The sequence below is a fragment of the Etheostoma spectabile genome, chromosome 2 (genome assembly GCF_008692095.1).
Source record: "Etheostoma spectabile isolate EspeVRDwgs_2016 chromosome 2, UIUC_Espe_1.0, whole genome shotgun sequence".
NCBI classification, from domain to species: Eukaryota; Metazoa; Chordata; class Actinopteri; order Perciformes; family Percidae; genus Etheostoma; species Etheostoma spectabile.
The window spans coordinates 12,017,403-12,029,570 of NC_045734.1; the positions used below are offsets into that span (position 1 = coordinate 12,017,403).

Below are 12,168 nucleotides of genomic sequence, written 5' to 3' on the forward strand. Positions count from 1 at the left end.
GTACCGACAACCACTATAGTGCGCCATCACTTTAAAAATACGAGCAGTACTTGCAATTTAAATCATTTTTAAAAGGAAAATACCCTAAAATGAGCTGGTTCTTGATCTCAAATGTGGAGATTTTCTGCTTTCATAAATCTTAGAGGGAACTTAATGTGTTTGGGTGTAGACCTGTTTGAACATGCAAGTCTATAATGTCTTCAGACGACTGGAAACTCTCATTGAAAATATTATTATGTTATTATTGTTATTATTATATTGCTAGTTGTTAGGGTTAGGGTTAGCCCTAACCCTAGCCCTACAATGACAATAACATTTCCAGTAATGATTGGAATTAATTACAAATTACAGCAGGAAAGTTGGGGATAGTGTGTGTGTGTGTGTAAGTGTGTGTGTGTGTGTGTGTGTGACAGGCAGTGATAAAATATAAAATATTAGTTGATTAATTAAAAGAAATCATGTCAAATAAAAAATAGATTGAAAAATCAACATCGCCATAAAGATTACAAACCCACTAGGACAGGCACGTGCACGCAGTCCTATGTGAACATAACAGAAATAGGATTATTCGTTAATGGGGGGGGGAGGCAGTCTCGTATTATGGGACCTAGTAGGCTGATCTCAATAAAAAAGTCCATTGAATGCAAGGAGTCGCTTGGAAATAATGTCTCAATGCTGATAGGTTGCTGAGCTACACCAGCCCCACTTGCACATGGCTTGGCCTACTGCTCTTTTTTTCTCCAGTTTCTCATTGGCTTTTGGCATTCATGGTTCGCAACAATCATTTGCCCGTGCAGTTTTCAATGAATATTGTATGCGGTCTCTAGCTTTTGAGCAGATCATTTGAATCAGCGGGTCGCGAGAAGGAAGGTATCCTGGATAAGCGCACCAGATGATGGAATTTCTCCCAGAGAACGCAGCTGCTCGACCAAGACTGTCTCCTCCCGAAATTAGATAAGAAGAGCAGAGCCAGGAAATTATATAGCGGGGAAGATGTTCTGCACGAAGCTGAAAGAGAAGATACCAGGAGAGTGTCCTTTCTCCAGTAGCGCCCAAAATAATGAGCTCGGAGACTTTGAGGAGCGCTCAGCTTGCGCCGCGGATTTATCGCCTATTTCTAAGGACGTGCATGGAAAAATAAGTGTGGATCTACCTCAACAGAAAACAATCAGAGCCAAAGTTAACCTGCATACACTTGGGGAGAGCATCCGAAAATTGGCGTGTCCAGAGGTGAGTTATATTATATTATTTGTCGCATGTCTGCCTTATCACAGAGACATCATGACTGTTTATTAAGGTTATTGGTTTAATGGTAATGGTGTATTTTTAAGTATTTGTGGGCGCTCCTTTGATTAAAGCTGCTGTTCAGACTTGCCAGACGATGGCCTTTAACACTTTGTCATACAGTTTCAAAGGCTACACACTGCCCTCCAACGAATGATGAGACTATCAGATCAAACCAGAGACTCTGAAAGGTAACACGTGTGTTTTTATATACAGTTGCCAATAACAACTATACTCCTCCTAGACTGTTACACTTACTACTACAGCTGTTGTTGTAAATTAGGTAGGCCTGTACCCACCACAGCTTGTATTCCCTAATAACAATAATGATACTAATATTTTACAGAACCATTTGACTCTCTGTTTACCTCACTATCCCTTACAAATGTATCTTGCTACTCTTGACACAAATGATGATGACAACAAAAAGGTGTGAGGCTGCTATACCCGGAGGTAGAGAGACAAACAGATAATGAAATTATCCAAAAATGTCAAACGTACAGTGGTTGCAGCTTTTCAAATGTGAGAATTTGCAGCTTTTTCTGGTCATATATAGTAAATAGAATTTTGTTTTGGAAGGTCAGACAAACAAAAGAAGACATAGAAAGACTTGAGGATTGGGAACATTATAACAGCCATCTCTCACTTTTTTTCAAAGCAAAACAACGAGTCAATTAAATTTAGAAAATGTTCGTCAGATTGACTACTAATGAAAAGAATAGATAGTTGCAACTGTTGTCTGATGTATTGAACAAAAACCTGCTCCACTGAGATGTTTAATGTGTCTGACTGTAATTTGTCGTCTTGCAGTCCAGTAGTTTACTGTGCAGACCATCAGAGTTGCAGTGATGAACCGGAACATTTAGTGGAAATGATGAACATTTACTCAACCAAAACAGGTAATGCCAATTTTGAAGTTCAAATTATAAAATGTGTAATTTTAATTTGAAAATGCTGGGTATTGTTCGACTTTACATCTTTACCTGTTTCCTTGCATTTGTCTAATAGCAATCCAGATGGAAGCTTTGAAAGTTGCTCTTGGTGAGGAGCTCTTCAACATGTGCTATGAGGAGGACAGACACATTTTGAGGGTGGTGGGGGGAGCTCTCCATGACTTCCTCAACAGCTTCAATGTTTTGTTGAAACAGAGTACGCCGCCCAACACGGCCAGAGAGAGTTGTGTAAACGATCCTTCGGTACTGTGCTTAGACAAGGATGCAGGTCTGCTTACTGTCTATTTCTTTAACCCCCGCCCAACCACTGAGCTCTTCTTCCCTGGAGTCATCAAAGCTGCAGCCCGCCTGCTGTATCACACCACTGTGGATGTGTTGATTGACACCCCCAGTGCTAAAGACAGTATCTTGCAGTCCAGCCCGCAGCCCAGTCTTCTGTACACAGTTGCAGTTAAGGATGCCAAAAATCTGACCCCCAGTCCGCTGCGCGCTACCTCAGCTGGGACCCTTCCTACCTCTTTGTTCTCCACCATCTTCCCTTTCCATCTGATCCTGGACAAGGACCTAGGTCTGGTTCAAATAGGACACGGGCTCAGGAAGAGACTCTTCAGGAAAGATGGACTGAGGCGGTCTGCTACCTTCCAAGAACACTTTTCTATTGTCTCTCCCCAGATCAAATGTACCTTTCAAGGGATTCTGACCATGCTGAACACACAGTTTATCATTCGGATCAAGCATGGCGTCTCCATCGCAGATAACACAGGGAAGGTATGTCGACATGTCTGGGAGAAACAACTTGAGAAGTGACGTCACTAACTAATGAGATGGAAAAAGTCTTCCGGCCGTTGTCTCGATAGTAAGATAGAGATGAAAAGAAAAATCATGCTATTCATAAGCATTCATGCTTATTAGTGTTATAATCGGATGCACTTGGCCTGAGGCAAAGATCAACATTTGACCCCCAACTGAGATCAGAAGCAAATGTCAAACTATTTCATCCATCAAAGGCACAGCCATGCTTGTGCTATTTATGTGATGGTGCACAGCCATTGGTCGCCATGACAATAAAAAATGAATTATTAGTGAGTAAACATGGCCGTGTTATAACAGCATTCAGCCAGAGATGCCTCCTCTTACTATAACACTAGTGTTCCAGTGGTAGATTTACCGCTAATAGCGACAGTGCCCAATTTAAACAGGTGAAAATCAATAGGTGTCTCAGTCTCTTTCATCCACTCAATATGTATTACACAGCTGACAAGTCTACTACACACAAACATGATTGACAGAAGTGGCACGTTCAACATTCATTATGTTACAAATTTCAAAATATTCCAGAAGCTGAATTTGTACCTATAGCTATTGTTGCTGATAAGAAAACCAAGTGATTAAAGTTCAGGTTCCAAAATATTGTTTAATCTTGTCGTGGTGAAGTAAATGGTACAAGGGAGGTGTCATAGTAATAATAATTTAAAAAGTTAGAAGGCAGGAAGTGTATGCCTTGAAACAGTCTTTGGTTTGAATGCTGAATCCTTAAATACGTCAAGCTTTTGCATGATGAATTAGTAGGGTTCTCATCGCTCACACACTATTTATCATTAGTATTTCAGTACAGTTAAGGCTGATGGGAATGTTCAACTTTTGAATGTATTTTTTTATAAACTAAAGTGCTGGACGAATTGAAACTTTGACCTCATGGTGGCGGTAGATAAAAGGTCAGGAGAGCACTCAAGTTTTCAAAGACGTATGTCTGCACCAAATTTCATGGCAATCCGTCCAACAGTTGTGGAGACATTTACCTTTAAACCACAAATCATGGTGGCCTTTAGAAGAAACGTCAGAGGATCACTAAAGTCAGTAGGTGCACTTGGTTTAGAAGGTATTTTAAAAGAAATGTGTTCCACTGGAACATAAATAAACCTTTTGGCGTTGTTTACTGTTGTAGCTGACGGACTGCTGTATACAGCTGCCCTTTTATAAATACTAGGCAGATGACAAGTTTGGTTATCTTTATGTTGAATGTTTAAATGTCTATTATGTTTTAAGGAGTATATGTGTTTATGCATTGTACATTAACAAGTGCACAGATGCCACTGAGAGCAAAAAACAATTGTCCTTGTTTGGCTGTGGGAAATGTGTACATATAATAAGAATAACTAGTACTAATAATAGGACACATTTGCTCTAGGATGTACCCTACAGAGTAATCCTTATCAGTCTTCTTTCAAAAAACAAAGTTTATGAGGACAGCTAATCCCAATATTTACATTCCAACTAAGTTTAGCAAATTCCACAAAAATGAACTTTTTTCATCATCTCTTTTTTCCTTTCAGCTCATGGACCTTAAAGGTCAGATGATCTACGTTTCAGAGTCAAATGCCATCTTGTTCCTGGGCTCACCATGCGTGGACAAGCTGGAGGAGCTAACAGGCTGCGGCCTCTACCTGTCAGACATCCCTATTCATAACGCACTGCGTGACGTAGTGCTGGTTGGTGAACAGGCCAAAGCGCAGGATGGTTTGAAGAAGCGTCTGGGGAAGGCCAAGGCAGCCTTGGAGCACGCTCACCAGGCATTGGAGGAGGAGAAGAAGAAGACAGTGGACCTCCTCTTCTCCATCTTCCCCGGCACTGTGGCGCAGCAGCTGTGGCAGGGCCAAACGGTGCAGGCCAAGAAGTTTGACCAAGTAACAATGCTCTTCTCTGACATTGTGGGCTTCACGGCTGTTTGCTCACGTTGTACCCCGATGCAAGTGATAACCATGCTCAGTGAGCTGTACACCAGGTTTGACCACGAGTGTGGAGAGCTTGATATCTATAAGGTAGGTCAATGGAATATAAGAGTACTGTACTGGTGAGCATTATTTTGATTTGCACAAGCTGTTTACAAAGTAAAAAATTAAGCCTTTTGTAATCTATTGCACTGCTGAGTTTAGTATATATGAGCCATTTCAAAAGTAGCTGACATTAGACAGTTACATTTACACAGTATTGTTGCAAAATGTTAAAATGTAATTTAGGTTTATCAAAGGTCGAGAAATCTTAGCATTATGTCCAACTTTGTTTTTTTATTGCAAAGTGTGAATGACACAGTACAATACTTAATCAGATAAAAAAAAAAAACAGTATTATTTTAAATACAAATGAAGAGAAAGTGACAATTGACATTTAATTTACCATTGTAAATAGCATTTTTATTCTAAATGCTAGTTTAGTTTAGTTAGTTCTAACACATATTTACAGTACTGTAGCCAGATTATTTAAATAACATTTAAGATGTATTTATTAATCTAACAGTTCATTATATTTTGTATTATTTGACCTCCCCAAATGTTGGTCTAATGCCGCCTCTACGCTGCAGTGTAATTGTGGTAGACAATTAAATATCTGTTTGGTTTTTGGCAGTCACATCTTCTGATGTTCTGTTCTGTATTCTGATATTTAGCCTAAAGAAATACCAGAATCTGCCTCAAAACCCCTCCAGTTTACAGAAGCATACAACATCTGTGTCCTCAACAGTATCTATGTCTGGATGGCCTCTGTCCTGTAGCTCACTAAAAACACAAAAATCAGCTTTTAACTGATACTTTTTCCAAGGTAACTGTAGCTGCTGACAAAACTGGAAAACACAACCACAGTATCGCACACATTTAAAAAACGGATTCATGTTTTTGTCTTTTGGCAATTTAATCATTTAGCACATCATATGGTGTATGAAGATACATTATTTGCCTTCACATTTAATTAAAAAAGACTATAGCTCAACCAACTACCATAGTGTCTCCCAAAGGCTGCTAATCTACAGGGAAGCTGGGTAATGTAATCAACGTGTCATGAAAGCATAACAGAGAGAGCAGCATGTTTGACAAATATCTCGTAAAACACTAGGAAGTCCGAGGTTCCTTCAGGACCCTGTTTCCACTCCACATGTACTGCATGAGGCTAAAAATAGTTTCACTTTGTCTTTGTCACATAGCTGTTGAGTGCTCTCCGGTCCAGATTTACACGCACAAAGACGAAGAAAAAAGAACCCTGTGTTGACTTTTAAATATGACCATGGATCAAGTACTATTAGGGTTTAAGTTGTATTTTTTTGCCCTTTGTCTTGGCTGTCAAATTCATTTTCAGTCAAAGACATTTTGATGAATATCCATTTCACATTTGCAATTTGGCTCAAGATATAGGCTACTGTCTACATTGCAAAGTGGAATAAAGTTTAAATCATTTTAATGATCATCTGCTGTATTCAGGTGGAGACCATTGGTGATGCGTACTGTGTAGCTGGTGGCTTACACAGAGAAAGCAAGACTCACGCCGTCCAAATTGCACACATGGCCTTAAAGATGATGGAGCTTTCAGACGAAGTTATGACACCAACTGGAGAACCAATACAGGTAAGGGTCAAGTATTGATTAGCTTACTACACATTATTTAACTTGATGATGTAACTGTCAACCACACAAGAGAGTTTTCATTAAAAAGAAAAATATCCCATTATGAAAAATAATATTCTAACTATATTCTAACAGAATATAGTTGCTGTCACTAAGGTGAACATTTTTGTTCAAGTCCTTCGAGATTTTTGGACATCGACCAGTGAATAAATCCAGCAATTAACTGTCTAAATTATGCTTTGGCTTGTTATTGTAATATTACAAATGCTTTTTATGTAAAGCTACCAAATCAAAGAACTAAAAGTAATAAATGGAAAGTATATGATTTGTTGATTATACTGATCTAAGTAAACATGAAATTTGAAAAATGGCAAATTACAGGGAAATGTTTACAAAATTATGCCAAAGATATTTAATTTTCCATTTGATTCAAATACTCAATAGCCATAAAAAAGTATGGTGTCTTGAGTTTAAATATTTTATTTATAATAATGTAAGTATAATAGACAGTATGTGTGGCATATCTTTTGCTTGCCTACAAACATTTTTTAAGATATTTAACCTAAAAATATTGTAATTAAACCCCTCAAATTACCAGAAAAATAGTAATCTTCTTTTAGCAACTTTATCACTAATGCCACAGTTGTTAACACGCTATTAGCACTATTCGCTACTTTAGTTTGGCAGTTAGCAATTGCTTCTCTAGCAATCTAGCTCTTTGTTGATCTGTGTGTCAAATTTAGCTATTCCTCTGCCTTCCTATGTGATAACTGTACATGTTATAACTGTAATGTTAGTTTATTTGTTGTGTTGGAGGCAACGCTCCACACCAGAGAAACTCAATCATTAACGTTAGATGCTGTATCTTAGCCCCCAGGAACACTAATTGGTGTGGCCTGAGCTGATGTACTTCCCGTCCCCTGGCAGCCGTCGGGAAGCCAAGAGGCTGGGTTACAGCCTGAAAGACAGCCCATCAGGCGTCAAATGCATGGAAAAGCAAAGATGGCAAACTGATTTGCATTTAAACAATATGATCGGCAATCGGCACAAGCCTACTTCATAGTTCTACTAGCGGTCAAAAACTTGACAGGGTACCTTTAAACTGGAGTAAATCATGTAGGGACTATTTTCATTTGTAGATGCCTGAAGGAAATACAGGGTTCTGTATTAGTGGCAGCACCACAACTACAATCATGTATGGTTAACGAGTGGAGTGGAAGCTTTTGATGCACTGTAATAGTATTGAACAAAAGACAAGCAGAAGCCTGAATCATGTTGAATGTTTCCTCAGATGCGTATAGGAGTCCACACTGGTTCAGTACTGGCTGGTGTAGTTGGGGTGAGAATGCCGCGCTACTGCCTTTTTGGTAACAATGTCACAATGGCCAATAAGTTTGAATCCTGCAGCCAGCCTGGAAAGATCAACATCAGCCCTACAACTCACAGGTGAGGGAACACAGCTAATTCAAGTTGAAAATAACTCTTGCATTTTCTATTAGATTTAAAAATGGAAACTCTTAACTTCACTCTAAAACATTTTTATTTGACTGAAAGACACAAAGCAGAATAGATGTCAGACGTTAATGAGCCAATACTTTATAATTACTGTATTATTTGTTGCCAGAAGTGGTTGTTTAGAAAAAAACCACAAAGGGCTTCAGCCAAGACACTTCACTTTTAAAAGAGCACTGTGTTTCCTCTTACGTCAAATAATTTGCTACATTGTTTTTAGATTCATGTTTTATTTGTGTGCTCTTTGTCCCAGATTGCTGAAGAATCGTCCAGAGTTTGTCTTTGTTCCAAGGAGGAGACAGGAGCTTCCGGCCAACTTCCCAGAAGACATCCCTGGTGTTTGTTACTTTTTGGAGGCGCCATTTAAAACTGACTCTGAAGTTAAATCAAGCTGCTGAAGAGCCCAAAAACATTAGATATGACGAAATATGAAGGTGTCCAGTGAACCCAGTGCAAATACCTTGTATATTTTGGTTTGGGTTGTTTAACTAATGATGATAGTGTCTATGGTGAAACTCATGCAGCTGCTTAATTACAGACATGTCAGTTTGCTGTCAAACATGAGTCTTGTCTCTGTACAATTATCCATTTGCACAGTTGTAGCCATGGATGTATTGGTTGTAGCACAGATAAATACACACTTTATTTTTCTTCCAGAATGAGTCATCTCTGTAATATGATCTCATGTGATATAAAAATGGCTTTCTTTGACTGTTTTGTTAAATGTAACATTGCAGAGGCACAAAATACCTAAACTGCTTTTGGTTTGCTGTAAAGAATTAAATACATCATCTTTTATAATATGAAATACATTTTTAGATGTTGAGCCTAAATGTAATGTTTCAAGATTTTCTTTGTAAATATCTGACTGGTCCATTTACATCTGTCGAGACAGCTGCTAAAAGCACCTTGGCCTATTGGTACGGCAAAAGAATTCATGATAAAAATTGAATTAGCTTTGTGTGTTTCAGTGGAGAATTTCACAACTAATTATTTGTAAAAGCTTAAGGAAATCTTACAGTTATATAAAACTTTAGGAGACATCTTGCCTTATTAAATTAAAGATTTTAAATTCAAGATACTTTATTGTCATTGTATGAAAACAACAACATTTTGTTGGTGGCAATCACATTCCTTTAATTGAATGAAGGGATGCAGATCAGGTGCCTTAAAAGAAATATACCGGCAGGATCACAGATGTTTCATGTAATCTTTACTTTTAATTTTAATTTAGATATGGTTCACCATGCATTCACGTGTAAATAACTTCTTCCAGAGGTTTGTGGTTCCAACTCCAGGATATATTTGTGATAACATGAAACTTAGATTTTAGTCTATTTATTAGGTATAACACATTCTAAGATCAAATGTTCCTACTATACGTAATGTGCGTGTTTAAAAAAAAAAAAAGGAAGTTCCCCACTGTATTATACTTTATTTATTACATTGGGTTCACAGTACTCCTGTCCTATAGTCTACAGCGGGAAAATGACACATCAGGAATACAATGAATGTTCTATCCCTAATAACGATGTGCTTTAATCTTTAATCTTTAATGCTTATTGTAATGTAACCAAAGTGCAATAAATATTGACATTAACATACCTACTGTGAGTGACTCCACAGTGTATAGAGTAATGTAGCTTTTTCTGTAACATAAAAGATTTGCAATGTTAAATGTTACTACTGACACAAACCTTTATAATATGATAAGATATGATATGCAATGGGGGAAAGTAACTAAGTACATTTACTCACGTTACTCAATTATATCTTCAAATTACAATTTTAGGTACTTGCACATTACTTTAGGACTTTCATTTTGTGTTTTGTAACACTTCTACTTCACCACATTCCGAGCAGAAATGTTGTATTATAATAGTTTTTTATCTAAATGATCTGACAGCTGTAGTTACTAGCCTAATTAATTTGGAGATTAGTATTTTACATAAAAGAAACCTATAATCAGATCATCATATAGGCTACAGTTTATTGTTAGCGATTAAAAAACCCATAAAGCATATACAGTAAATTAGAATTAGCTCCCTTTTGACCTGCTACAACATTAAATGACTAATTAGATGTTAAAGCATAAAAAAATAGTAATTTTCATAATTAATTTTTTAAAGGAGTCATACGCTGAGCACATACACTTTGGCTAGTAGGGCCTTCATTTTGCTGATAATTCATTTTAACCATTTTCTTTTTTTTACTTTACTTACATTTCGAATGCATGACCCTTAAAAAGTAGTTAAACATTGTGGTATTGCTGCCTTTACTAAAGTAAAGGAGCAACAGAGTAGCCTACATCTTTTGAAAGGTTTTCCATACAAGTGCCTTTTTTTCAAAACTAAACATTTTTCCCGCTTTGTTGACGTTTTTGAAGATATCCAATGTTTATGTTTGTGCTATGGTACTCAGATAACATTAGTTGTAAAGTTCATAACGTAAAAAAACGATGTCAAACATAGCTGCCTGCGGTGGTTCCTCAGCATCACTTGGACAACGCAGCTGGGTTCTCATTGGTCACGGATGGCCTACGTAAGACCATGTCTGATCTACTATTGGACAGACTCACTGTCAGTTGTTAGCTGAAGGGGAAAAAAAGTGGAATGGACGCAGAGAAGATCAGCATCCGTACCAAACGATGAAGGTTGAGTCAGATCCAACAGATTTTGCTTAAAAATAAGAAAAAGAAGAGCGGCTGTCATCATGGTATGTTCCCGAAGATTTAGTATTATGTGTTAATGCTGGTAAATAGTCTGTTTGTCGCGCGACGTGGTGCATTTGCGTTTGACATTTCCTGTTAGGAGACCGCTATGTAGCTGTTATACAATCATTTTCCTGATTGAACTTTGCATTTATAGTAAAGACGAATATGCATGTATTTAAGTGCATAGTAGCCTGGGCTCTGTTTTTAGCATACTTTACATCGTAGGCTATAGAAACACGCATAGCCAGGCACCAGGTATGTTTTAGTAAAATTTTCTGTTTCCATGAAATAAGAATTCACGTTATACGTTTTTTTAACATACAAATTTACAGTATGGGTTTGTGAATCACGCCTTGGAGCTCCTCGTCTTAAGGAATTATGGCCCGGAAGTGTGGGAAGACATCAAGTGAGTTTCTGGATCGTGTGTTTACTATTTGGCTCTGTTGGTATAGGTTACGCTGTGGCCAACCAGACATGACAGGGCTATTGTACAGCCAGCACCATCAGCTGGGAAAGGCCGGCATTTGCCTTTACTTTAATGATTAACCTTCATCCTCTGCACACTCACACTGAAACTCATATCGGTTGGTAAATATCACATTTTAAATTCTGCCCAATAAGAAACTTAACTTGCTTCAATTAATAAGGCTGACATTTAAGACCAGAAAATATTCCTATTTGTTCATGCTGAAAAGTAATATTACTAAACTCCTGCATTCAAAATCTAACTTAAGTAAAAATAGGCAAGTAGGATCAGCAAACATTTCTAAAAGTAAAACCAGGCCTGCTCATTATGCAGAAAAATAGTCCTGTAAGTGTTATATATTATTTGATTGTTATTACTACTCCATTAATGTGTAAATAACATTTTCATGTTGTAGCTGGCCGAGGTGAAACTGTCTTTATGGCCTTACATATATTTTGGGTAGTTTAATCTAAAACAATGTATCATAAGAAATGGTGATATGTCTTGCATGAAAAGAAACCAAAATACAAAATAAAAAGTATTAATTATAAGCTGTCAAATACATTTTGTGGAGTAAAAACTGTTCCCTCTGAAATGTTCAGTAAAAAGTAAAACAGAATTACTCAAGTTACGTACCTTTCAAGTTACGGGTTTTATGAATACTGAGGTTATTAATCAGAGCACCACTACCCCCCAGAAAAATGTAACCAGAAAACTAAAATTATGTCTCAAGTTTATTTTCTAATAGTAAGGATTTTAAAATGGTTAGTTTTAAATTGCTGTAAGAAGTAGGAGAAATATTCTCAACCCATATCACACACACACACACACACACACACACACACACAC

At 37.5% G+C, this 12,168-nt stretch overlaps 2 protein-coding genes across 2 annotated transcripts in view; both read left to right on the top strand.

Moving 5' to 3' along the window:
* The first annotated feature begins 686 nt into the window (after positions 1-686).
* On the top strand, positions 687-9,744 carry gucy1a1 (guanylate cyclase 1 soluble subunit alpha 1). Its single transcript, XM_032531540.1, has 8 exons — positions 687-1,230; positions 1,408-1,475; positions 2,095-2,183; positions 2,293-3,005; positions 4,571-5,056; positions 6,485-6,628; positions 7,920-8,074; positions 8,394-9,744. Exons 1-8 carry the CDS (start codon positions 994-996, stop codon positions 8,536-8,538), a joined length of 2,037 nt encoding a protein of 678 aa, XP_032387431.1. The 5' UTR covers positions 687-993; the 3' UTR covers positions 8,539-9,744.
* A 971-nt stretch (positions 9,745-10,715) lies between these two features.
* gucy1b1 (guanylate cyclase 1 soluble subunit beta 1) overlaps positions 10,716-12,168 on the top strand; it is a 12,888-nt gene continuing 11,435 nt past the window's right edge. Inside the window, exons 1-2 of the mRNA XM_032531581.1 lie at positions 10,716-10,855; positions 11,186-11,259. Of these exons, the coding sequence (XP_032387472.1) occupies positions 10,853-10,855; positions 11,186-11,259 (77 nt within the window). The 5' untranslated portion in view covers positions 10,716-10,852. The remainder of the gene's footprint in view (positions 10,856-11,185; positions 11,260-12,168) is intronic.

Excerpts from the sequence above, each read along its gene's own strand:
- gucy1a1 (XM_032531540.1), top strand. The coding sequence starts at position 994 with ATGTTCTGCACGAAGCTGAAAGAGAAGATACCAGGAGAGTGTCCTTTC. Across the intron at positions 1,231-1,407 it reads GAAAATTGGCGTGTCCAGAG|TTTCAAAGGCTACACACTGC; the intron begins GTGAGTTATATT and ends TTTGTCATACAG. Across the intron at positions 8,075-8,393 it reads ATCAGCCCTACAACTCACAG|ATTGCTGAAGAATCGTCCAG; the intron begins GTGAGGGAACAC and ends TCTTTGTCCCAG.